At 37.7% G+C, this 27648-nt stretch overlaps 1 protein-coding gene and 1 non-coding gene across 5 annotated transcripts in view; both read right to left on the bottom strand.

Annotated features, from left to right (window-relative positions):
* Positions 1 to 12161, bottom strand: part of MSR1 (macrophage scavenger receptor 1) — an 80730-nt gene extending 68569 nt beyond the window's left edge. For 3 of the 4 annotated variants that reach the window (XM_019953580.2, XM_070781296.1, XM_019953581.2), the window contains exons 1-3: positions 12031 to 12161; positions 3226 to 3332; positions 1987 to 2100 (exon numbers count right to left, since the gene is read on the bottom strand). In XM_019953580.2, the coding sequence (XP_019809139.1) occupies positions 1987 to 2100; positions 3226 to 3328 (217 nt within the window). In that variant the 5' untranslated portion in view covers positions 3329 to 3332; positions 12031 to 12161. Of the gene's footprint in view, positions 1 to 1986; positions 2101 to 3225; positions 3333 to 3683; positions 4493 to 12030 lie in introns of those variants that run through there. The other variant, XM_070781295.1, reaches the window with a different exon arrangement.
* Positions 12162 to 22832: 10671 nt separating this feature from the next.
* TRNAC-ACA (transfer RNA cysteine (anticodon ACA)) lies at positions 22833 to 22905 on the bottom strand. The gene has a single exon. It is a non-coding gene; the product is annotated as a tRNA-Cys (tRNA).
* Between the last annotated feature and the right edge of the window lie 4743 nt (positions 22906 to 27648).

Genomic DNA, 27648 nt, shown 5'->3' with positions numbered 1-27648 from the left:
TAGAACCCTGATATTTTCAAACTTCAGTTCACATTGTGCATAGGCCAAGTATAAAGAAGTTGCATTCACTGAGGTTGGTTCTGCAGGCCACGGTTTACATAAAAGCAATGAAAGTGAGTCACTCAGTCGTGCCCAACTCCTTGCAACCCCATGCACTAGATACAATCCATGGAATTCTCCAGGCCAGAATACTGGAGTGGGTAGTCATTCCCTTCTCCAGGGGATCTTCCCAACCCCAGGATCGAACCCAGGCCTTCCACACTGCAGGCAGATTCTTTACCTGCTGAGCCACCAGGGAAGCCCAAGAATACTGGAGTGGGTAGCCTATTCCTTCTCCAATGGATCTTCCCAACCCAGCAATCAAACCAGGGTTTCTTTTGTTGCAGGCGGATACTTTACCAGCTGAACCACCAAGGAAGCCCCATAAAAGTGATGAAATTACACAAATTCTAACTGGCTGATAGCTAATGATCCCAGACAATGATGCATCTTTCAGTTAAGCACTTCAAACTGATAAGCATAAACATAAACAACACATAGATAACCCGGTTATCAGGAAGTTGTTGTTTAATGACAGACAAATCAGGTTCTTTTATTTAAATGGCTCTGGTTGGTTTGATTGGTTGATTGGTTGTGGTTGGCTTTTGTTTTTGACATCCAAAAAGGTATTTGGCTTTTACATACGGAAAATATTTTCCTGGCTGATGTTACAACAAGTTAATTTTTTAGTGGCCAATCATAGTTTGTTCTAAACACCTGATTGTATTGGGAGATAGTAGACCACAGAGGATAGGAGTCAGGGGTCATGGCAGGAACTTCAATTCCATCACTGAACAGTTTCCTTTTGTGGATGATGAGGGTAAGCATATGTCTGTTCCAAGGGTAACTGTGAGGTGTCTTAAGATAATCTGTGGAAAATGTATAGCCCAGGGCCTGAACATAGTAAATGCTCAAAAATGTTACAAAGATATTACAGTCATTGTTGCTTTCATTATCATTTCTTCCTTAGTAAAATTTTGGTTCTGTCTTGGAATATCCTTTTGACAGAGGAGGTATGGCCTTATATCAGGAGCATTTCCTTGTTAAGCTGATTAGCATGCGCATGAAAACACATCTTCCTCCCAGCCTATCTCTTGTTCAAGCATGTGTCTAGACATTTTGTCACTCTCAGAGAAAAAGGGAGCTACAAGGCAAATAAATTCAAATGTCAATCAAATCCCTCAAAAATGGTCCTGAGGGAAATAATGTTTATAAATTTGCTTAAGTTACATGCAAGCTTTCCATCCCTGTATAAACTCTTTAAATGTATCCCCAACTCAAGCCAAACTCTTCAAAACAAATATACACCTGAAAAACATCATGTAGGACCCAACCAAAGTGTTCTATTTTTGTTGTTATTTGTTTGTTTGAAAGAATGCTATCAGTTCATTTTTAGAAAGGTTTTAAATAAAACCCTCATGAAATATGTGACCATATAAAGGACAAATACTGCTGAGGGATAGGTCATTAGTTTCTGAGATTCCCTCTGAAGACTTGTAGGGATATTTCTTTCTGCTCTCAATACTAGGAATAAAAGTATTTTTCCAGAGCAACTGTCTTGTTTTTATATTTTAGGCATTGCTAATATAAACAATCATGTTTATATCTTCACATTTGCAACTAGAATGCTTACCATGAAATTTATGATGCATCATCAAAACTTCATAGGACTTCAGATGATAACATTGCTGAAACGATCAATTCTTTCCATCTTACCTTTACATATTCATATTTTTAACTTAAAGTTCCATTGCTAGGCTATTTATTTAAAGTTTCTTATGCAATAACTTTGCAGAATCTGTTTTTTTTATGAAATAAATTTGAGGAACATTTTTTGATCTGAAGTTCAAATTCTTACGAATTTGCCATATACCAAAGACTGAATGCTTCTTTCTGCTTCTGCAGTAAATAATTTACCAGATGAGTTTCAGAACTAGAGTACTGTACCTGCCACTATGCCAATGATGGGCACGAGAACTACAAACACAATGAGATAAAGGGTGATCAGTGCAGTTTTATAAGACTTCATCCTCTCTTGAAGAGTTGGGCCATTTTTAGGATCTAAAAAACAAAAGTCCAATCTCCTGTTAGAGAATTTATTCATCTTACTTAATTAAAACTTTTTAAAATCTCCAATTATATGGTTAGTATCAAACCTACTGGAATAAAAAATGAACCAAGAAATAGGTTCTCATTTATTCAGCAGGAAGTAAAAGGGACAGTCAAAAGGAGAAGTCAATACAGAAATTGCTGTGGACATTTGATCTATCCACTAACTAAACATCCAGGACAAAGTTACTATCTTCTCCAAGCCATACTTGTCTCATTGGATACATTCATTGATAAATTTTAATACTGATACCATACCAACACACACGCAAACATAAATTTTATTCTTCTGTTTCACATGGGAATGTGAACATTCTGGATGAAAATAAAGCTCCTCAAGCAACCATATATTAATAATTATATATATATTTTCAGATTTTAAGTGGAATAAGAAAAACATTACTTTTGATGGTAATTATGCAAATTTCCTTTTCTCATTCTACCTCAATAGTTTTGTATTTGGATGCCTCTTGTGATTTGAATACAAGTTGAAAAAAAAGAAATAACAAAATTCACACTTTGATTAAATGTTGGAGTGGATCAGTATAGCCCATCCTCTGGATATTTCAGAATATACTAATATTTTAGTATTATTTCTTTATATGAACCAGCAATTCATATGTTGAGATGCTAATTGTAGAAAAGTTAACTCGATATAGAGGGGATCTTACTAGTAGAAGAAGATGTTTCTCTGGTTAAGTGAATAAAACATCTATTAAAACATTCTTTCCTATGGCCATCGCTTTTGTTGTTTAGCAAAAAATAAGGAAATTTTGTTTTCAGGTTGCAAATTAAAATGAAATTTTAGGTATTATTCAGTAATCTTCTATGAGGAATTGAACAGAAAAAGGAGGAAAAAATTAAGTAAAGAAAATTTAAAAAATAAGGAAAAGGGGGAAAATGAAGGAAAAAAGAGAAGGAGCAACCACAATACAAACAAGATGGGATATTCCATCTGTCAGGTGACGAAGATTGGATCCAACCAGGAAGATAGAGTAAGTCTCATGACCATAATTTTACACAATCTCACTAACTCCAAGGACAATGTCCATGAGCACCCTCCCTTATTCTACTTACGGGGAGGAAGCAAAGCTGTCACTGAGCGAGCATCGAACTTCACAGACTCTGTACAGCTGTCAGTGTCCTCTTGCTGATCAGGAAAGTCATCCCACTGTGCCATACTTCTATCAAACACATGGAAAAACCTGTTAATTACACACAGAATTGCTAGGGCCCTTTGGCATCATGTTTCACATTGAAATTTACAGTTAAAATCCAATTTTAGCCAGGGAACAAGTATAATTAATTAAATTTACATACATCTCTGTCATATATATGCCAACATATTATAACTACCCATTAATTTCATTTCAACATTAAAAGACAGACTTACATGCAACCCACTCACAAGTTTTTCCATGTACAAATGTACACTTGTGTCTGAAGTATATGGGTTTTTTTTAGAGTGAGAGGTAACTTTGCTCTCTTTAGCTAAAAAAGAAAAAATTCCCAACTGGCAGAAAACAACTGTTTACCTAAAAAGTTAAAAAGAATTTCCCTTAGAACAAGTAGTAGCTGAAAATTTGAAACAAATATTTCCCGTGATCTTTTATCAGAGCTTTATCAGCCAAATTTTCTTCTGCCAAGGCATCTGTTTATCCCTTTAGAAACAGAAAACAAAATCCGGTCACAAGATAAGGAGCCACAGGACAAACTTAGTTTTTATTTTCCTTTCCTTTCCCTTCTTTCCCTTTTTTTAAAAAAAAAGTTATTATATATTTTCCTATCAAGGCTTCCCTCACTGTATACATTGCCAGCACCTCAAATATGTGCTTGTACCTTTTAAAACACATTTGCAAAGAGCTGGTCACGACTGAGCATACACACACATATTTTATGACCCAATTTATATCTATGTCTCTTTAAGAGGCATCAGAATCATTTAAAAGGCTTACTTTAAAACAGACTGATGGTCCCTACCTGCAAAATTTCTGATATTTAGGGTAGGGATTAACAACTTGCAGGCTTCACTGGTGGCTCAGTGGTAAAAATCTGCCCGCCAAGGCAAGAGACGTGGTGTTCAATCCCCAATCAGGGAAGGTCCCCTGGAGAAGGAAATGGCAACCCACTCTAGTATTACTGCTTGGGAAATCCCATGGAAAGAGGAGCCTGGCAGGTTACAGTCCATGGGGTCGCAGAAGAGTTGGACATGACTTAGAGACTAAATAACAACCACAATCTGCAATTCAGACAAGTTTTCTAGTCATGCTGCTGCTGCCAGTCTGAGGACCACAACTTTAAGACCATTTGTCAAAAGAAGCTGTATAACTTTTTCTTGGAAACAGTTCAGTTCATTTGATTGATAAGTTTAGCATAAAGCCAACATCTTCTGATCATTGTTTATTTTCTCTAATGCTGAGTTATGGATTTAACACAGCTGAAGTTGCAACTGTGTACCCTGGCAACTTCAGGACACTGAACTCTTATCTCCTCCAGAAAATGGGCAATCATTCATATGCAAATGTTCATCCTGCTTTGGGAAGAGGTACTGAAAATAAGGATGTGGCAACTCCTGTCAATATATTAAAAAATATGTATCTCCAAGGAGTTATTTTATTTTGTAGTTTGTACATACATCATTCTGTAAATCGGTTTTAGTTTTTTGTAAGTCCAGTCGATCTAACCAAGGAGTGTATTCTTTAAACGCTTCAGTCACTGTGGAGGAAGCTGGCAGAGGGGGAAGTTAGAACGACATCCCCTTTTCTTAAGCAGAGGTGAAACTAAATAAACAATTATCGGGGAACACTATTATAGGAAACCAAACTGATTAATTCAGACCCAGACTCTCCTGCCATTTCCCCCCATTTTAATTCACTCTATTATTTGATTTGGATGACAGTTTTTTACTTGCCATGGGAAACAAATCAAAAACATGACTTTCAAAAATGAGATGACAATGAAACAGCTAAATTCTTTTTAAAACTGCAGCCTGCTCCCAAGACAATGTCAGCCACTATTTGAGAGAACAGGAATATTTATTTTTTTAAGTCCAAATATTTAATATCCAAGATTAAGAAGATAAGTCTGTATTCCCATCAATAACAAACTGGAATCTGTTTGCTTTTTTTTTTAGGTGAAATTGAAATACCATTTTTTACCATTATTTTACTTACCAGTATAGACATTATTGATATCTTTAAGGCTGACCTTCCTGGTATCATGGTATCATGTAATGACTGAATGTATCTAAATTGTAATAATTTAAAATTGACAAGCATATAAAGCAAAACTATGTTGTTAAAAGTTTCCTGAAGAGACAGATTTTTATTATTTATTTTCTTTTTGACTAGTAAGAGTTTATAAATAAAAGGAATGGAAAACCTTTGAGTGTAATAAAATATCTTCAAATTAAAAAAAAAAACAAACTATAGTTCAAAGCATTGGGACTCTGGCAAAGCTTTTAACATTTGAACTCAGTTTATAAAGGATGGGCTCACAAAGTCTACTTTTTTTTTTTTTTTTTTTTGCTGTATCCCATGGCATGCAGGATCTCAGCTCTCTGACTAGGGAACAAACCTACATTCCCTGCATTGGAAGCCCAGAGTCTTAACAACTTGACAGCCAAGTATACCTTTAGGTACCCCTGCTATGCACCTAGAAATATATTCCTGTCAGTCTGCTCACAGGTCCCTTCTCAATGTGTTTGACTCTGGTTCTGGTCCCAATAGCTGAGATATTATGACTCCATTTTCACTTACATACAAAGGAAACATCCTTATATTACTCAGTCTTCTAGATGGGAATTTCTTTGTAAAAAATATTTTTGCAAAATTTTGAAAATTTTAAATCTGATAAATCTCACTAGACTGTGAGCTACAGAAGAGGTGGGACCATGTCTAGTTTTGTTCAATATTACATTGCCAGAGCTTCAAGCAATCTGGAGTATAGACTATGCTTGATATATACTTGTTGAATATTTGGGCACTACTACAGAGACTAAGTTCAGTTTTGTTTTTCTTTAGGCCTTTACACTTCGATCTATCTTTTATGGGCTTTAGATGATAATATACATCTTTTAGATTACTGGATTTCAAACTATGGTTTCTTTGGGTAGATTTTAAATCTTTGAAAAAGAAAACCCTCCAATAAATGCCTACAAGTGGGTTAGACTGAATGACCACATGGGGACAACAGAGGTACAGAGAGCTGAAAGTGAGATGAACACTAAAGTCTGTTGAGTGGAGAATATGGCACTTTTCTTCTTCCAGGGTTTCTGATGTTGGCATGCCACTCATTTATATCATCTGTTTGTTATTACAATCCTGGGCTACCTTAATAGCTCCCAATAGGTCTCTCCGGCTTCCCTGATAGCTCAGTTGGTAAAGAATCCTACCTGCAATACAGGAGACTCTAGTTCAATTCCTAGGTTGGGAAGATCCAGTATTCTTGGGCTTCCCTGGTGGCTCAACTGGTAAAGAATCTGCCTATAATGTGGGAAACCTGGGTTTGATGCCTGGGTGGGCAGATTCCCTGGAGAAGGGAAAGGCTACCCATTCCAGTATCCTGGCTTGGAGAATTCCATGGACTGTATAGTCCATGGGGTCGCAAAGAGTCAGACACGACTGAGTGACTTTCACTTTCACTTTTTCATAGGTCTCTCAGCTTCATTTAATCTTTCCATTCTACTTTCCACACAGCTTCTAGAATGGTCCTCTTCAAAAGTAAGTCAGATTGACATCATGACCAAGTGGCTTTTATCCCAGGGATGCAAGGACTCTTCAATATTTGCAAATCAATCAATGTGATACACCACATTAACAAATTGAAAAATAAAAACCATATGATTATCTCAATAGAGGCAGAGAAAGCCTTTGACAAAATTCAACATCCATTTATGATAAAAAAAAAACCCTCCAGAAAGCAGGCATGGAAGGAACATACCTCAACATAATAAAAGCCATATATGATAAACTCACAGCAAACATCCTTAATGGTGGAAAATTGAAAGCATTCCCCCTAAAGTCAGGAACAAGACAAGGGTGCCCACTCTTACCATTACTATTCAACATAGTTTTGGAGGAGAAAAAGAAATAAAAGGAATCCAGATTGTAAAAGAAGAAGTAAAACTCTCATTGTCTGCAGATGACATGATCCTTTACATAGAAAACCCTAAAGACTCCACCAGAAAATTACTAGAGCTAATCAATGAATATAGTAAAGTTGCAGGATATAAAATTAACACACAGAAATCCCTTGCAATCCTATACACTAACAATGAGAAAACAGAAAGATAAATTAAGGAAATGATTCCATCCACCATTGCAATGAAAAGAATAAAATACTTAGGAATAAATCTACGTAAAGAAACAAAAGAAAACTATAGAAAACTATAAAACACTGATGAAAGAAATCAAAGATGACACAAATATAGATGGAGAAATATACCATGTTCATGGATCAGAAGAATCAATATAGTGAAAATGAGTATACTACCCAAAGCAATCTATAGATTCAATGCAATCCCTATCAAGCTACCAACAGTATTTTTCAGAGAACTAGAACAAATAATTTTACAATTTGTACAGAAATACAATAAAAAAAAAAAAAAAACCTCAAATAGCCAAAGTAATCTTGAGAATGAAGAATGGAACTGGAGGAATCAACCTGACTTCAGACTATACTACAAAGGTACAGTCATCAAGACAGTATGGTCCTGGCACAAAGACAGAAATATAGATCAATGGAACAAAATAGAAAGCCCAGAGATAAATCCATGCACCCATGGACACCTTATCTCTGATAAAGGAGGCAAGAATATACAATGGAGAAAAGACAATTTCTTTAACAAGTGGTACTGGGAAAACTGGTCAACCACTTGTAAAAGAATGAAACTAGAACACTTTCTAACACCATACACAAAAATAAACTCAAAATGGATTAAAGATCTAAATGTAAGACCAGAAACTATAAAACTCCTAGGGGAAAACATAAGTAAAACACTCTCTGACATAAATCACAGCAGGATCCTCTATGACCCACCTCCCAGAGTAATGGAAATAAAAGCAAAAATAAACAAATGGGACCTAATTAAACTTAAAAGTTTTTGCACAGAGAAGGAAACTACAAGCAAAGTGAGAATACAGCCTTCAGCATGGGAGAAAATAATAGCAAACAAAGCAACTGACAACGAATTAATCTCAAAAATATACAAGCAGCTCATGCAGCTCAATTCCAGAAAAATAAACAAACTAATCAAAAAATGGGCCAAAGAACTAAACAGACATTTCTCCAAAGAAGACATACAGATGCTAACAAACACATGAAAAGACACTCAACATCTCTCATTATCAGAAAAATGCACATGAAAACCACAATGAGGTATCATCTCATGCCAGTCAGAATGGCTGCTATCAAACAGTCTACAAACAATAAATGCTGGAGAGGGTATAGAGAAAAGGGAACCCTCTTACACTGTTGGTGGGAATGGAAACTAGTTCAGCCACTATGGAGAACAGTGTGGAGATTCCTTAAAAAACTGGAAATAGAACTGCCATATGACCCAGCAATCCCACTGCTGGGCATACACACTGAGGATACCAGAATTTAAAGAGACATGTGAACCCCAATGTTCATTCCAGCACTGTTTACAATAACTAGGACATGGAAGCAACCTAGATGTCCATTGGCAGACGAATGGATAAGAAAGCTGTGGTACATATACACAATGGAATATTACTCAGCCATTAAAAAGAATGCATTTGAATCAGTTCTAATGAAGTGGATGAAACTGGAGCCTATTATACAGAGTGAAGTAAGTCAGAAAGAAAAACACCAATACAGTATATTAATGCATATATATGGAATTTAGAAAGATGGTAATCATGACCCTATATACAAGATAGCAAAAGAGAACCAGATGTAAAGAATAGACTTTCAGACTCTGTGGTAGAAGGTGAGGGTGGGATGATTTGAGAGAATAGCATTGAAACATGTATATTACCATATGTGAAATAGATTGACAGTCCAGGTTCAATGCATGAGGCAGGGAGCTTAGAGCTGGTGCACTGGGGTGACCCTGAGGGATGGGATGGGGAGGGAGGTGGGAGGGGAGTTCAGGATGGGGAACACATGTACACCCATGCCTGATTCATATGAATGTATGGCAAAAACCACCACAATATTGTAAAGTATTTAGCCTCTAATTAAAAAAATAATTTTTTTAAGTAAGTCAGGCTGTATCACTCTGCTCAAATACTATAAATACCTTCCCATCTCACTCACTCAGACAGACTTTTCTCCAGCATCAGATCTGAAATGGCAACCTACCTCTTTCACTTCCTCTTCTCCTTCTTGCCTTGATCTGCCCCCCAGCCCCAACTTATCACCATCCAACATGAAATGCATTTCCCTTATTTATCTTGTCTATTATTTGTCTCTTCTTACACAAGTTAGAGTCATGATTCAGGGTTTTTTATCTCTTTGGTTCAATGAATAGAGTTCCTGTCACTTAGTAGGTGTTCATCATGTACATAAGAACATTAGGAGAAATTCCACAAATAAATGAAAGACAAAATAGTTTGCAAGATGACTGGATTTTATACCTGGAGTAATGCTTCAAGGAAAGTTTGCATTAGTGAAATGCAGAAATGTAAAAACCTGTACTGCTATCTATTGGAAAATGAAAGGTTTTTCTTTGAATCCTGTGTCAACAGGAAACTGAAACAAAAAATCTCACCCCCGAGGTTCCCACTTTTGCCTCCGAGGGATTTGTTAGACTTACTGGTTTCCTTCAGTTCCTTACTCTATCAGTGCTGTTTGTTTAGGAATGTTGGAAAACATACACTGAGGCTTTGTTAGAAGCCAGCGGACAATTCACACAAATGAGCCTTAAACTGCTTTTTCCAAAGTTAAAAGAAAAAGTAACCTCACATAATGTTACAGCTTCCTATCAAATGTCAATGCACTGACAAAGAACTGCGAAATCTTCTGAGTGTATGTAATCTATTAAAATCACGTTCTCATGAGAAGTGAAACGGCTCTCTGCAGTATCAGCTCTTCATGAAGAGGGTGAAAAGTTTATAGAAGCTACAACAGGAAAACCTTAATGAAAGAAATTCAGTATTATTCTGTTTGGAAACATACTTTTCTTTATTCCTGTTTTTATTATAAAAATGTAACACTATTGAAGACAAGTTGGGACAAAATTTCTATCATTTCATCACCCCAATAAAGAAAAAAATTGAGTGTATCCACATTACAAATTGATACTATAATGTACATTATCATCTGGTTTTATGTATTTCCCTTAAATTCATATCAGTATCTCTATACTTGAAACTATTTTTTCAAGTTTAAAATGATGGGCCACATAATAATTCATTGACTATATGTACCTTATTTATGCAGCCATTTTCTTATAATTCTTCAAAATAAGATATGTTCCCTGTTCTTTGAAGGGCAATGTTTTACTGATACAGATGCTGCTGCTGGAAATATTTGCATAACTTAGGTTTCTTCTTTTTAGCCTAAATGTTTCTTTAGGCTAATTCATTATATGATGAACTATCAGATAACAGGAATACTATCTCAAACTTCTTAGTATCCACTGTCTGACTTCTCTTTAAAAAGATTGTACACATTTACAGAGAGTCACTTATGTTTTAAACCAAATTCACCACTGTTCAGTAACAATGTTTATTTTAGAATCACTTAGATTTTAGTGAGAGCTAAATGATATCTCAGATATATATCTATATACACACAGACATATATGGTTATAATAAGAATTTAAAAATTATTATGAGGATTAAAAATAATTTTTATAAATTGTCTGCTACATAGACAACCACAGATAAATGAATCACCATTATTTTAAACCATCTTTTTTTTTTTTATATGAAGTTTTCTTATTTCATCCTCACAACAGCACCATGAGGTATGTTCTCAATTTTACAAGCTGGGAAACCAAGGCCTAAAACATTTAAGTATCCAGTTAATGTTAGACAACTAGTGAACGGGGAAGTTGGGACCTGAAGGTAGGCAGTGTACGACCAGAAAAACAGCTCCTAATTCCCGTATAAAACATTTATAATCTCAGTTTTATGACTTTTCTATCACTATTTTCACATGGCTAATGAGAATGCTAATTGCATTTTATGCTGTGTAACTCTTAACCATTCTTCGAGATGAATGTAAATTCTAACAGCTCCACGAAGATTCTTCTTTCTCCTCTTGAAGTACTTTTGGCCTCTCCTGTATTCTCATAGTAGTTACATATAGCACTTGCACACCACTTTTATGGTGCTCAAATTATATTATGCCAATTTGCCTTAGATCTTGATTTTCCTGAAGACAGAGACTTTTATTTTTTATATCCCTTCCTTACATCTAGAAAGTTCACACAGTAGATGCCCAACCAATATTTGTTATATGAGCAACAGAGGTAATAAAAGTATTAGATTGAAGTCAAAAGTATTATGTAAAAACTAAGATTAGACTAAAATATATTTAATCACACTGAGTAAAGCCAATAATTTGCAACAAAACATGCACATTTATATGCCCAAAATTTCTTGCTAGTTCAACTTACAAAATATATATTTTATATATATATATATATATATATATTTCATATATATTTGTGCACATATATACATTTTTTCACCCACAGAAAACCTAGCAGAAATCTCTATTTATCATTGAAACAATCAAAACAAGTTATTAGTGATAGGATAAAAAACTGTACCAAAAATTACTGATCACATATGTGAACAGCTCTCTCATACCACACACACACACACACATGTAGACACACAAAAATACAGAGTAGACCCATATATTCAACAGAAGCAATTTGGGAGAAAACACAAGTAAAACTTTTACCATATGTCCTAAAGACGGCAGCACCGATTTATCTACTTCCCTCTTGTAACAATTGAAACCTAAAACCTTTATCACATAATATTTCAGCACAGCACACGAAGAAAGGAAATGACACATTTGTATGTTGAAAATCTTTCTTAACAGCGTATTTCAATAGTACTCTTCTCAGTGCACAAGTTTGCAGAATCTAAATTTGTCAGATAACTCTTTCCTCTTTCCATCTAGGACATTACAGAAGAAAAAGAGAAGTCAAATGAAAAACAATTGGGGTTATTGTAACAGCGTGCATAACATATGGAAGATTAATCTTTTCCTTTTTGTAAGATAGGTCTGCTTTCTATAATATTCTCATTCCTATTAATCTTCCATTAATCTCAATATCTTCCACTAATACTCATGATCTTTCATACTGTATAACCTTGAGGGAAGACTCTATGTCTAAGTGATTTGTTTTTCTCAATCCTTTTCCCTAGATCCCTTATCTCTAGCTTCAAACACAAAGCAGAGTAGGAAAGGATACCCACCAAGTAAAAGCAGCAATCCCTTACTGCTCACTTCAGCTCTGTCTATAGTGATGTTAGCAATTTCTGTAGATCCCTTTGAGCATCTAAAAAGTTATTTATTTCCTGAGAAGTATAATAGAAGAAAGGGGTCTCGGGCATGGGATCAGAACAAAGGAATGACTTTCATCTTCCATACCTGTCAGAGTTTTACATATTTTTTAATCTCATTTATTTAATCACATTCCAGTTCCAATAAGACATGTAAAAAAATATACTAATGAGCTAATTTTTAGATTTGAATCTTTTGGGGAAAAGTGTTTAGTTTATATTTCATGGGCACTTCATGGTGCTCAAAGAGGGAGGGATCCTACTTTCTATCAAGAGATGGTCCAAATGTCCTTGCCATGCCCACTGGCACCACAGAACACTAACCCCTAGTAGAGAGAACCCAGGAATAGTGCACAGTGCTTGAAAAAAGAAAGCAGAAAAGAAAGTAGCAGTGTAACAGCAATAGTAACAGGCAATGAAGCTGGAAGCACAAATGCTGGCCAGGCAGCTTGAGCCAAGAATAGGATCCCAGACGTCAACCCAGGCTAGACCAACATGAAGGCTACTCTGTGACCACACTTGGTCACCAGATTCTAGGAGAAGACCTGGATACTAACATCAGAACTCACTGTATTTTCTTTTTATCTGCTTCTACATGTTTTTGTTGTCCAGTCGTTAAGTCATGTCCAACTCTTTGCAATCCCATGGACTGAAGCAAACCAGGCTGTTCTTTCCTCTACTATCTCCTGGAGTTTGCTCAAATTCATGCCCATTAAGTCAGTGATGCTATCTAACCATCTCATCCTCTGCCACCCCCTTCTCCTTTTGTCTTCAATCTTTCCCAGCATCACGGTATTTTCCAAACTCATTGGAAAATATTGGAGTTTCAGTCAAAGTATTGGAGTTTCAGCTTCAGCATTAGTTCTTCCAATCAGGAAGAACTGAATATTCCAATCAGGAAGAACGAATATTCAGGGTTGATTTCCTTTAGGAAGGACTGGTTGGATCTCCTTGCTGTCCAATGACTCTCAAGAGTCTGCTCCAGCACCACAGTTTGAAAGCATCAATTCTTTGGTGCTCAGCTTTCTTTATGGTCCAACTCTCATGTTTGTACAGGACTACTGGAAAAACCATAGCTTTCACTATACAAACCTTTGTTGGCAAACTGATGTCTCTGGTTTTTAGTATGTTGTTTCAGTTTGCCATAGCTTTCCTTCCAAGGAGCAAGCATCTTTTAATTTCACGGTTTCAGTCACTGTCCACAGTGATTTTGGAGCCCAAGAAAATAAAAGCTGTCATGTTTCCACCTTTTCCTTTTCTATCTTCCATGAAGTAGTAGGACCGGATGTCGTGATCTTAGTTTTTTGAATGCTGAGTTTCAAGTCAGCCTTTTCACTCTCTTCTTTCATCCTCATCAAGAGGCTCTTTAGTTCCTCTTCACTTTCTGCCATAAGGGTGGTATTATCTGCATATCTGAAGTTGTTGATATTTCTCCCAGAAATCTTGATTCCAGCATGTGATTCATCTAGCTTGGCATTTCACATGATGTAAACAGAATATGTTAAACATGCATGGTGACAACATGCAGCCTTGACATACTCCTTTCCCAATTTTGAACAAGTCTGTTGTTCCATATCCAGTTCTAACTGTTGCTTTCTTGCCCTGCATACAGGTTTCTTAGGAGACAGGTAAGGTAGTCTGGTATTTCCATCTCTAAGAATTTTAAGATCACAGTTTGTTCTGATCCACACAGCCAAAGGTTTAGTGCAGTAAATGAAGCAGAAGTAGATGTTTTTCTAGAATTCTCTTGCTTTCTCTATAATCTCTCTATAAATTTCAGATGCTGGCAATTTGATCTCTGGTTCTTTGTCTTTTACTAAATGCAGCTTGTACGTCTGGAAGTTCTCAGTTCACAAACTGCTGAAGCCTAGCTTGAAGGATTCTGACCATAACTTTGCTAGCATGTGAAATGAGCACAATTGCAGTGTAGTTTGTACATTCTTTGACATTGCCCTTCTTTGGGATTAGAATGAGAACTGATCTTTTCCAGTCCTGTGGCCACTGCTGAGTTTCCAAAGTTGCTGGCATATTGAGAGCAGTACTCTAACAGCATCATCTTTGAGGATTTGAAATAGCTCAGCTGGAATTCTATCACTCTCACCAGCTTTGTTCATAGTAATGCTTCCTAAGGTCCACTTGACTTTACACTCCAGGATGTCTGGCTCTGGTTAGTGACAACACCATTGTGGTTATCCAGGTCATTAAGACCTTTTGCTTATTTCTTCTGTGTATTCTTGCTACCTATTCTTAATCTCTTCTTTTTCTGTTAGGTCCTTACTGTTTCTCTCCTTCATCATGTCCTTCTTTGCATGAAATATGCCCTTGGTATCTCCAATTTTTTTTAAAGAGCTCTCAAGTCTTTCTCATTCTATTGTTTTCCTCTATTTCTTTGCATTGTTCATTTAAGAAGGCCTACTTATCTCTCCTTGCTATTTTTCTGGAACTTGGCATTCAGTTGGGTTTATTTTTCTCTTTCTCTCTTGCTTTTCACTTCTCTTCTTTCCTCAGCTATTTATAAAGCTTTCTCAGACAACAGCTTTGTCTTCTTGTGTTTCTTTTCCCTGGGATGGTTTTGGTCACTGCCTCCTACACAATATTACAAACTTCTGTTCAGGCACTCTGTCTACCAGGTCTAATTCTTAAAGCTATTCATCACCTTCACTGTATAATCATAGGGGATTTGATTTAGGTCATACCTGAATAGCCTAGTGGTTTTCCCCACTTTCTTCAAGTCTGAATTTTGCAATAAGGAGCTGATTATCTGAGCCACAGTTAGTTTCAGGTCTTGTTTCTGCTTACTGTATAGAGCTTATCCATAATTGGCTGCAAAGAACATAATAAATCTGATTTTGGTATTGACCATTTGGTGATGCCCATATATGGAGTCATTTCTTGTGTCACTGGAAAAGGCTGTTTGCTATGACCAGTGTGTTCTCTTGACAAAACTCTGTTAGCCTTTGCCCTGTTTCATTTTGTATTCAAAGGCCAAATTTGCCTGTTATTCTAGGTATCTCTTGACTTCCTGCTTTTGCATTCTAATCTCTATGAGAAAAAGAACATTTTTTCTTGGTGTTAGTTCTAGAAGGTCTTGTAGATCTTCAAAGAACCAGTCAACTTCAGTTTCTTTGGTATTAGTGGTTGGGGCATTGACTTGGATTACTGTATGTTGAATGGTTTGCCTTGGAAATGAACCAAGATCATTTTGTCATTTTTGAGATTGCACCCAAGTACTGAATTTTGGACTCTCTTGTAGACTATGAGGACTACTCCATTTCTTCTAAGGAATTCTTGTCCACAGTAGTAGATATAATGGTCATCTGAGTTAAATTAATCCATTCCATCCATTTTAGTTCACTGATTCCTACGATGCCAATGCTCAATATTGACATCTCCTGCTTGACCACATCAAATTTACCTTGATTCAAGGACCTAACACTCCAGGTTCTTATACAATACTGTTCTTGACAGCAAGGGATTTTACTTTCACCACTAGAAACATTCACAATTGAGTGTCATTTCTCCTTTGGCCAAGCTGCTTCATTCTATCTGAAGCTATCAATAATTGCCCTCCACTCTTACCCAGCAGCATATTGGACACCTTCTAACCGGGGTGCTTCATCTTCTGTAGTCATATCTTTGTGTCTTTTCACACTGTTCATCCATTGGGTTCTCTAGGGAATACTGGAGTGGGTTGCCATGTCCTCCTTCTGTGGACCATGTTTTGTTAGGACTCTTCACCAGGACCCATCATCTTAAGTAGCCCTGTGTCAGTTCAGTCGCTTAGTCATGTCCAACTCTTTGAGACCCCATTGACTGCATGACACCAGGCTTCCTTGTCCATCACCAACTCCAGGAGCTTACTCAAACTCATGTCCATCAAGTCGGTGATGCCATCCAACTATCTCATCTCTTCTCATCCTGTTCTCCTCCTGCCCTCAATCTTTCCCAGCATCTGGGTCTTTTCCAATGAGTCCGTTCTTCACATCAGGTGGCCAAAGTATTGGAGCTTTAGCTTCAGCATCAGTCCTTCCAATGAATATTCAGGACTGACTTCCTTTAGGATCAACTGATTTGATCTCCTTGCAATCAAAGGGACTCTCAAGAGTCTTCTCCAACACCACAGTCTAAAACCATCAATTCTTTGGTGTTCAGGTTTCTTTATGGTCCGACTCTCACATCCATACATGACTACTGGAAAAACCATAGCTTTGACTAGATGGACCTTGCTGTCTAGGTTGGTCATAGCTTTTCTTCAAGGAGCAAACATCTTTTAATTTCATGGCTGAAGTCACCATCCACAGTGATTTTGGAGCCCAAGAAAATAAATTCTGTCACTGTTTCCTTTATTTCTCCATCTATTTGCCATGAAGTGATAGGACCAGATGCCATGAACTTTTTTTGAATGTTGAGTTTTAAGCCAACTTTTTCACTCTCCTCTTTCATTTTCATCAAGAGGCTCATTAGTTCCTCTTCACTTTCTGCCATAAGGGTGGTGTCATCTGCATATCTGAGGTTATTGATAATTTTTCTTGATTCCAGCTTGTGCTTCATCCAGTCCAGCATTTTGCACAATGTACTCTACATTTAAGTTAAATAAGCAAGGTGACAATGCACAGCCTTGATGTACTCCTTTCCCAATTTTGAACTAGTCTGTTGTTCCATGTCTGGTTCTGACTGTTGCTTCTTGACCTACATACAGATTTCTCAGGAAGTAGGTAAGATGGTCTGGTATTTCCATCTCTTCAAGAATTTTCCACACAGAATTCTTCTAGAATTTTCCACCCTGTTGTGAGCCACACAGTCAAAGGTCTTAGCACAGTCAATAATGCCGATGTTCTTCTGGAATTCTCTTGCTTTTTCTATGATCCAATGGATGTTGGCAATTTGATATCTGGTTCCTCTGTCTTTCCTAAATCCAGCTTGAACACCTGGAAGTTCTCAGTTCACGTACTGCTGAAGCCTAACTTGGAGAATTTCGAGCATTATTTTGCTAGCTTGTGAGATGAGTGCCAGAATGTGAGATGAGACTCCTACGTAAGGGATCGGGACAGAGTGTCTCCGAGGGGTGAAGGGCAATCTTGTCAGCCTATCCCTACTTGAAACAAACAAACCCTGTCCACATCAGGACCAAGGAGAAAGGAGAAGTGGCCCCACAAGAGACAAAGCCAGACTTGCCTTGAGTGTCCAGCCCTGTGTGACATGGCTCATAGATTCATTGAGTAAGCCCCTTATTCACAAGGCTGTGACCCATGAAGGGACTGCTTCTATATACATCTTATTATAGACTATGGTCCTTTTGAGGTCTTTAAAAAAAGTCTAGAGTTTAAGAATTCCTTAGTCTATTGCTAAATTTGGATACCCCTGTCAGTACTATGTGATCAGAGAAGTCAGACTCAGTAAAAAACAATCTAAGACACCAACTTTCTAAAATTCTTCCTAATAAGATTCATTTATTTTAAAGTGGGCTATATTTCTAGGATGTCTCTATTAATATTGTTTGGTATACATCTCTACTTTAGCAATAGTAACCACTTTTCTATTTGATATTTCCACATTCTTCAGTCAATCTAGTCATTCATTTAAAACAAAAAAATCTCTGCAAGTGTGTACAGGGTATCACATAATATATTATATTCCATGATATTATCTATTAGGGCTTAATATATGTAAGATGGCGTCCATGGGGTCGCTAAGAATTGGATACGACTGAGCGATTTTACTTTCACTTTTCACTTTCATGCATTGGAGAAGGAAATGGCAACCCTCTCCAGTGTTCTTGCCTGGAGAATCACAGGGACGAGGGAGCCTGGTGGGCTGCCGTCTGTGGGGTCACAGTGTCGGACATGACTGAAGTGACTTAGCAGTATATGTAAGATACCTTACCAGGGAACATGGAGAAAATGTTTAGGTCAAACTAATGGTTCACTGAAAGAAAAGAGGGGAGGGAATGGATCTTTACATCCACTGAGTCATTTGAATTCACAGCAACCTTGTCAGGTCATTTTCCTGGTTAAGACACTGAAACTTAGACATTGAGTAAACTTGTCAAGATCATAGAGATATAAAGTCATCAGAGCTGGTAGTCACACCCAATTAACCTGATTTCAAAACTCAGCAAAAATATACATTTATCTCAGTCTGAGACCAGTGTATGCATTATCAGTCACCTTCATGACAAATGTTATTTTGAAAACAAACTACAAACATGGACAAAGTCCAGATCATCAGAATAGCTGCCTTCTCATCAGTTACTGCCATGCGATTCTTTGACTTCATTTTTGTTGCTTATGGAATATATGTCTAGCACAAAGACTATTATAACATTATGCCTAATGTTCAAATAAAGTTTCAAAATTAAATAAATGGGTTGAAAAAACTTACTTGAGTCCCATAGAGTTCTTTGTGTTAGAGGAATGCAAGCTGAATTCAAAGGAAGACATACTTTATATTCATAAAGTGATACATTTGAATGTCTAATACTGTAACAGGTCATTAGTTATAAGGTACACGATACCATATATTTATGTGATAAATTTGCACAAAGATAACATTTTTCCTATTCTTGACTCAAAATAATAATTAGATAGTAATGTTTACTATCTACTTATTCTTTTAATAATTAAAAGTTTTAATAACATTACATTGGACACATCTCTCCATGTGAATATAATGCCTTAAATAATTATCAAAAGAACCTCATCAAAATCAATATTGAAAAATTACATGCTAATAGAGCTTTTGTTTGATGATCATCAGTAGGAAAAAGGAAGAATTTTTATGGTAACTGTATCATTTTATATAAGTCTATATTGAACAGAACTTTTCTGCAGAAGTATTATTGAAGTTAAAATACATAAACAGACAAGTACAGCATCAGAACCAACTATATCTTCCTTCTGTGAAGCCTATCAAAATTGTTCTGGTTCAATCACATGATCCTAAAGTGATACAGCTGATTAAAGTTTTAGTATTTTTGTAGGGTTTAATGTAATTTACAAATGCATTATATCTATAAAATATATTTGTAACCAAAAATTGGTTAAGAACCATAGACCTATAGACCTATGGAATTTAGGTCTAAATTTATGTTTCTATGTTTTAACATACAATTATAATAAAATATCAACACTCAGTGAGATAAAGGGACTAAAATACTTATTTCCCTTGGAGACACAATGCACTTCTACCATACTGTTTTAAAAACCATACAGTTTTTAAAAGAAAGGGCAGATATCTAAAGAGCTCAGATGTCCCTACAATAAGAAAAAAATAACCTGAATAAACTGAAAATCAATGACGTTTCCTGCAGACAGCAGAGCCTTGAGGTCTCAGGACAAACTTTAGAGAGGGAACCGAAAGAACTCACAGCTGGGTTTAGCTTCCCTGGAGCAGAAGCTGCTAGAATCAGAAACTGGCAAGAACCTGTAAATGGTAATTTGAACGAATGGCTGGAGAGCTGAGGGAGGGCCAATGTGAGAGTGAAACTCCTGGGGCTGCAGTCTTTGGGGGCTTTATGCTCAGGAACCCCACCAGGTTCTCATAGGGAAGAGCCAAGAAAAACCACCTGGTGCCTGTGGCAGAGGGAGGGGAAAGAAACCATTTTAGAATGCCCCCAAGCATTCTCCATAATAAAGGCTTCTTCTCCAGGGCAAAGGGCTTCCCTGGTGGCTTCCAGCGAGAAGGGAATGACAACAACGCAGCCCAGTATCCTTGCCTGGGAAATCCCAAGGACAGAGGAGCCTGGTGGGCTACAGTACATGGAGTCTCAAAGAGTCGGACACGACTGAGTGACTAACACTGTCACTTTTTTACTTTCACAGCTGACCGGCCCTGAAAAGTTCTCTTTTTTCAGGGAAGTTTGTAGGGAAATCCCAAAACTAGAGGAGACAAAAAACAAGGACACTGGAAGAAATTTTAGCCTCTGACAGCTTAGCTCCAGCAAGTATTAAACACAGCCCAACTCCTAGCCAGGGAATCATAAAATTTCATACCCATATGCCCATTTACCTCAGTTCCTAAACCTGTCTTGACCAACTCCAGTTTTCAACAAAAGACATACGACAAATCAATGAAGTGTGTGCCAGGCCCTAAAAGTCATGGATTCCTTGGATAGTTAGGGAGGTGGTAGATAGTGGGGGTGCGGAGGATAAAGTATGCACAAAATCCTAGTGACCGGTTACCCTCAAGCAATATTAGCAAATCACCCCTTCCTCATGACTCGTGTCTTATTAAGGAGACACAAAATGCCAGTTAAGAAAAAAATGAATGTGAGCTCATTTTTAAGTAATATTTTTAAACCATGAATGTCCTGAGTTTAGGGAAGTTTGGTTTCAAAACTAGAGTGACAGACTCATCTAGTTTAAATAAGCTTTAAAGTGGTAAAAACGTCAATTTATGTAAGCCTGAACAAACTTCATAAAGCAGGAATTCAGTTCCAGACCAGGTATCAAACCTAGACCCTAAGCAGTGACACCATAGAGTCATAACTACTGGACCACTAGGCAATTACCTCATTAAACAAATTCTTATCCAGAAATCTCCTGGAATCATTACGAGATGTCAGCCTAGGGGCTCAAAAGCAGAATGGACCCTTCTACCACAGCTAAGGGAACTGAGGTAGACTGAGTATCACTCACGTTATAGCAACTTCACATGTGCCGTAGTTTTTCCTACTCATGGCTAAGAAAAAAAAAAAAAAAAAAAAAAACCTCTTTGAAAATGAGAGAATAAAAACTCTTCAAAAAATTTATCTAGGGTCACTTGGTCAGTGACAGAGTATGTTCTAGAACCTATATTCTATGATGTTCTTTCCACTTGGACCCTTAGCTTCCATGAACACACATAATTACTCATCTACACATCTCCGTTCTCTCTCATAACGTCTTCAGAAGCTACTGATAGTTTCCAAAAGGCATCAAAGCCAAGCTCTGTCTTTGCTGTTTGATCTCCCTGCATTCGATTTCAGAGAATAAAGAGCTCCCTCTTTTGACTTCCAACTCTCTTGAAAGCACTACTCCTTAGCCAACTCTCACCAAGAATCACACGGGAAAGGTGATTCTGAGCAATGTAGTTCCTGGAACCTTCCGCGGGACACAGAAAAGACAGTAAAGAGTGTAGGGAGGCAAAAAACAATAGTGGATGTCTACATAATCTGACAACTCAGAAAGGAACACTTACCATCCAAAGAGGGAATGGAAACTGAATTGCTGAAAAGGGAGAAAGAACAGAGGGGGTGGAGAAAACAATGCATCCAAATGCCTGAAAAAAGACAGGAACACGAGAACATCAACGACCAGAGTGAGGCCAATGTGGCTACGGTAAAAATTTCAGATGTGGGAAGCAAGGTTTCAGCTAAAGCTGAGCTGTAGGTAGGAAGCCACGGATTGAGGAGTTTATCTTCAGAGCAGCAGAAAGACATGAGTGCTTTGGAAATGGGATGAATGAGACATATTTCAATTTTAAAAGTTGACTGTCATGTGGAGGTGGGGAAGTGTGGTTGACCACAAGTTGACTGGTTAGGAAATTATTACAGTGGTGTCAGGGAAAATTGATGAAACCATCTGACTTGGAGGGTGTCAGTGGTAAAGGGGAGAAGTAGGGAGATATTAAAAGGCGAATTTAGTGGGCGTTGATGATGGATTTGATGGTGAGAGTTGGTGAGCTTAAAATTTTCTTATTTACTACTCCAGATTCACTCTCCACTTTCTCTGCTGCTGCTGCTGCTAAGTCGCTTCAGTCGTGTCCGACTCTGTGCGACCCCATAGACGGTAGCCCACCAGGCTTCCCCATCCCTGGGATTCTCCAGGCAAGAACACTGGAGTGGGTTGCCATTTCCTTCTCCAATGCGTGAAAGTGAGAAGTGAAAGTGAAGTTGCTCAGTCGTGTCCGACTCTTAGCGACCCCATGGACTACAGCCTACCAGGCTCCTCCGTCCATGGGATTTTCCAGGCAAGAGTACTGGAGTGGGGTGCCATTGCCTTCTCCACCACTTTCTCTACCCTTCTACTTTTTGGACTGAGAGTTATGGAACACATAACTCTCTTGATCTCTGGCTTCTGATGTGAAGTGAAGTTGCTCAGTCATGTCTGACTCTTTGCGACCCCATGGACTGTAGCCCACCACGCTCCTCCATCCATGGGATTTTCCAGGCAAAAGTACTGGAGTGGGTTGCTTTTTCCTTCTCCAGAGCATCTTCCTGACCCAGGGATCGAACCTGGGTCTTCTGCATTGTAGGCAGACACTTTACCACCTGAGCCACCAGGGAAGGCTCCTGATAAGGTGTGACAAATGGGTAGCCCAGCAGGATATTTGTGAAAGGAAAGAGTTAGTTCTTCATGCTAAATGTCTAGAAATGAAATAAATACTTATGACCTGGGAATGTTGAGTAGCCTCTTAAAGGGCTACTTGACCTATATAAGCAGAAAATGTCTGGGTCTGCTAGGCAATAACCTAACCCTCACTATTGTGGAGGTTTCAATGTCATACCCATTTCCAGAACAGTGATAGTAAAAAAACAAAAAAAAAACCCAGAACCCTACTTTTTAAGAATAAACAAGGCCCGGTGATAAGACTATGGTCAGCAGAAAATCCTCTCCCCCAGAAAGCTATCCACATCCTAATTCCCAGAAGAATGTTATGTTTCAAGGCAAAGGAGAATTGAGTCTGCACATGGATTTAAGGTTGATCATCAGCTGACAAAATAAGGAGATTGTTCTGGATTTATCTGAGTGGGTCCAAGGTAATAACCAGGATCCACAAAAGTAGAGGAGGGAGGCAGAAGAAGGTCAGAGGAAGTGATGATGGAAGAAAGGCCAAAGAGATACAGTTTCTGGTTTTGATGATGAAGGAAAAAAGGCCATAGGCTAAACTCTGTGAGTGTCCTCTAGAGGCTGCGAAAGGCAAGAACATAGATTTTTCCCTTAAACTGTTGAGAAAGTAAGGCAGCTCATTGACAACTTACAATTAGAACAGTAAGATCTGTGGAAACTAGAGAACTGTAAAAAAAAAATGCATTTGCATTCTTTTAAAGCCACTGGATTTGTGTTAATGTGTTAGTGAGGCAGTAGAAAACTGATTCAGGACTGTTTGTTAGAGCTGCCATATTAAAACACCACACTGAATGGACTGGGTGGCTCAAACAACAGAAATTTAGTTTTTACAGTTCTGGAGGCTGAAGCCCAAGCTCAGGGTGTCAGAAGGTCTGGTTTTTCCTGAAGCTTCTCTTCTTGACTTGCACATGGCTACCCTCTTGCTTCTTTACATGGTTGTCCCTTGGTGCTCACACTCCCCTCTAGGGATATGTAACACAAATAGAAGACAGGCTTTGTGATCTGTAGCAATGACCTATTTAAAAATATGTACTCAAGCCTTGGTGACTTAAAGGTAAACTCTTCAATTTACCATGTGTGTTAGTCTCCCAGTTGTGTCCGACTCTTTGCAACCCTATGGCCTGTCGCCCGCCAGCCTCCTGTGTCCATGGAATTCTCCAGGCAAGAATACTGGAGTGGGTTGCCATTTCCTCCTCCAGGGGATTTTCCTGACCTAGGGACTGAATTCGGGTCTCTGTCATTACATCTGGTCTAATTTACCACATCTATGATGAAAACAATCGTTCAATTCAGTTCAGTTGCTCAGTTGTGTCCGACTCTTTGAGACCCCGTGACTCACAGCACGCCAGGCCTCCCTGTCCATCACCAACTCCTGGAGTTCACTCAAACTCATGTCCATCAAGTAGGTGATGCCATCCAGCTATCTCATCCTCTGTCGTCCCCTTCTCCTCCTGCCCCCAATCCCTCCCAGCAACAGAGTCTTTTCCAATGAGTCAACTCTTCGCATGAGGTGGCCAAAGTACTGGAGTTTCAGCTTTAGCATCAGTCCTTCCAATGAACACCCAGGACTGATCTCCTTTAGAATGGACTGGTTGGATCTCCTTGCAGTCCAAGATTAGAACATTGTTATACAATTCAGATACCTGAATAGATCTGACGGAGTTAGCAGCTCTCTACAGGACAGGACATCATCCCCAAAGCACCGAAGTCAGTAGAGAATGCACCTGTAATACGGGAGACCTGGGTTCAGTCTCTGGGTTGGGAAGATCCCCTGGAGGAGGGCATGGCAACCCACTCCAGGGTTCTTGCCTGGAGAATCCCATGGACAGAGGAGCCTGGCGGGCTATAGTCATGGAGTCGCAAAGAGTCAGACATGACTGAGTGACTAAGCACACACAAGGAGAACAATGAATGTGATAATGAGCATGAAAGGAATTGGCAACTTTTTATCGTCAGCCCAACGAAGAAATCCCACAAAGGACAAAAAGCAACACCATCTCCTGAATAATAGTTCAAAGAAGAGGATGATTCAGAAAAATAAAGAAAAGGAGCTCCCGTAACCTGTATTATAAAAGGCAATCGCAATGCTTAGTCTTGAGGCTCCTGCTTTTAGATATGAATACAAATTATCCTAAGAAAATTTCTTTGCAAGGCAAGAGTTTTTGAAATTTAAATGAGTTCTCTCCCATCTGTCATAATGCTTACAACAAATTTACACAGACTTCACACTGCATTGATTTAACCAAAGCGAACAGTCTTCCTTGGCTGTTTTCACATCATATCGAAGAGATTCTGTTTGTTTACTTGTTCATTTCATTTTGTTTTTACTGTGGTACACACTGGCATAGCAAATATTCCAGCCTGTCTCCAAAATCTTTATCAAAAGCACTGTATTTCTTATATTTTAAAATATTTATTAGCTGAGGCAGATTAAGGAGAATTGTTAGAAAATTGGTTACTGGAATTATTTTATGTCTCAAAATAAGCTCTTTGCATCCAAATAACTTGCTATATTCATACAACATAGGAAAAAACAAAAAATGAGTAAAATGAGGCCTTCAAAAATAGAATATAAATGCTATAAAATTCTATTCAATAAAGAAGCATGGCACTATTTATTTAAGAAAGATATGATAGAATTTTCACTGTTCCTGGAAACAGGAACTCAATATTTTTATTTTTTATGATTTATTTGTTATTATATACAAGATCCTTATTTAAAGAACATGGAAGATAAAGTATGGACACTAAGAAAGCCTTCCAAGATTTTGAATCCTGCCTCTAAACTTGCTAGCCATGACATGAGGCAAGTCATTTTATCTCAGTTTTTCATCAGTAAGCTGATTTTCAAAAAGATCCTTTAGAACTAAGTTCACATTTGTAAAGCATACCTAACAGTGCTCTGCATGTAGTATGTCCCCTGTAAGCATATTGCTTACAGTAAATTAAAATGTTAAAATCGGAAAATGTGAAGTCAACATCAAATCTTCTTAATATTATAATACTTACTTTTAAAACAATAATCTCTAAGAAAATATTAACCGATTTGCAAAATTTTATATCTCTAACTCATTTTTAATATTGGTACGCTTTTTCACCCAGTAAATTCAACTAAGATATACTTTGTTGTAAATAATATGGAATGTTACATTTTCTATTCTCTTATTTCTTCTCTCCTGACAGAATTATTTTTGCCCTTGATAATTTAGCAATTTAAATGAAAGATTTATATCTTAAAATGACTGGAAAGATTCTCATTATGTACTCCATAATGGTTGATTGGCTTATGAAGTCTAGCATTTTAACATCATGGGGAAAAAAAAAATCACAGATTCTGAAAAAAATCACAACACTTCCTGGCTTCAAATTCTGGATCTCTTCTTACTAGCTACGTGACTGTGGGCAAGATATTTAACCTCAGTGTGCTGTGGTCTTCCTCACCTAGAAAAATGGATGAAAGAAAAAGTTACCTCTTACATTTGTTGGAAAATTGATTACATTTATAGCTGTGCTTTTACAAAGCAGATAATCTTAAGTATTCATTGGTATTGCTATAATATCAATGATTATCAATATTATTACAATAATTCTTGCTATGAGGTCATTATATTTAATTTTTGTGTCCATTTTGGGAACCATGAAATGTATACTTGCTGTAATTTTTTGAAGATGTCAACTTCTTTGACACCATAAATATTTCAAAAATATGTTTATTGAGGATCTGTTATAAGTTGTTGTTCAGTCGCTCAGTCGTCTCCCACTCTTTGTGACCCCATGGACTGCAGCATGTCAGGCTTTCGTGTTCTTCACCATCTCCTGGAGCTCAGTGATGCCATCCAGCCATCTTGTCCTCTGTCATCCCCTTCTTCTCCTGCGTTCAATCTTTCCCAGTATCGGGGTCTTTTCCAATGAGTCAGCTCTTTGCATCAGGTGGCCAAAGTATTGGAGCTTCAGCATCAGTTGTTCCAATGAATATTCAGGACCGATTTCCTATAGGATTGACCGGTTGGATCTCCTTGCAGTCCAAGGGACTCTCAAGAATCTTCTCCAACACCACAATTAAAAAGCATCAATTCTTCAGCACTCAGTTTTCTTTATGGTCCAACTCTCACATCCATACATGATTACTGGAAAAATCATAGCTTTGACTAGACAGACCTTTGTCAGCAAAGCAATGTCATTGCTTTTTAATAGCAGAGACTGTCTAGGTTGGTCATAACTTTTCTTCCAAGGAGCAAGCGTCTTTTAATTTCAGAGCTGCAGTCACCATTTGTAGTGATTTTGGAGCTCAAGAAAATAAAGCCTCTCATAGTTTCCATTGTTTCCCCATATATTTGCCATGAAGAGATGGGACTGGATGCCATGATTTTTGTTTTTTTGTTTTTTTTTGTTTTTTTTTAAATTTTATTTTATTTTTAAACTTTACATAATTGTATTAGTTTTGCCAAATATCAAAATGAATCCGCCACAGGTATACATGTGTTCCCCATCCTGAACCCTCCTCCCTCCTCCCTCCCCATACCCTCCCTCTGGGTCGTCCCAGTGCACTAGCCCCAAGCATCCAGTATCGTGCATCGAACCTGGACTGGCATCTTGTTTCATACATGATATTTTACATGTTTCAATGCCACTCTCCCAAATCTTCCCACCCTCTCCCTCTCCCATAGAGTCAATAAGAC

This window comes from Bos indicus, chromosome 27 (genome assembly GCF_029378745.1).
Source record: "Bos indicus isolate NIAB-ARS_2022 breed Sahiwal x Tharparkar chromosome 27, NIAB-ARS_B.indTharparkar_mat_pri_1.0, whole genome shotgun sequence".
Classification (NCBI taxonomy): Eukaryota; Metazoa; Chordata; class Mammalia; order Artiodactyla; family Bovidae; genus Bos; species Bos indicus.
The sequence above is the reverse complement of the archived record's forward strand: the minus strand, read 5'-3'. Positions and strand labels throughout refer to the sequence as shown.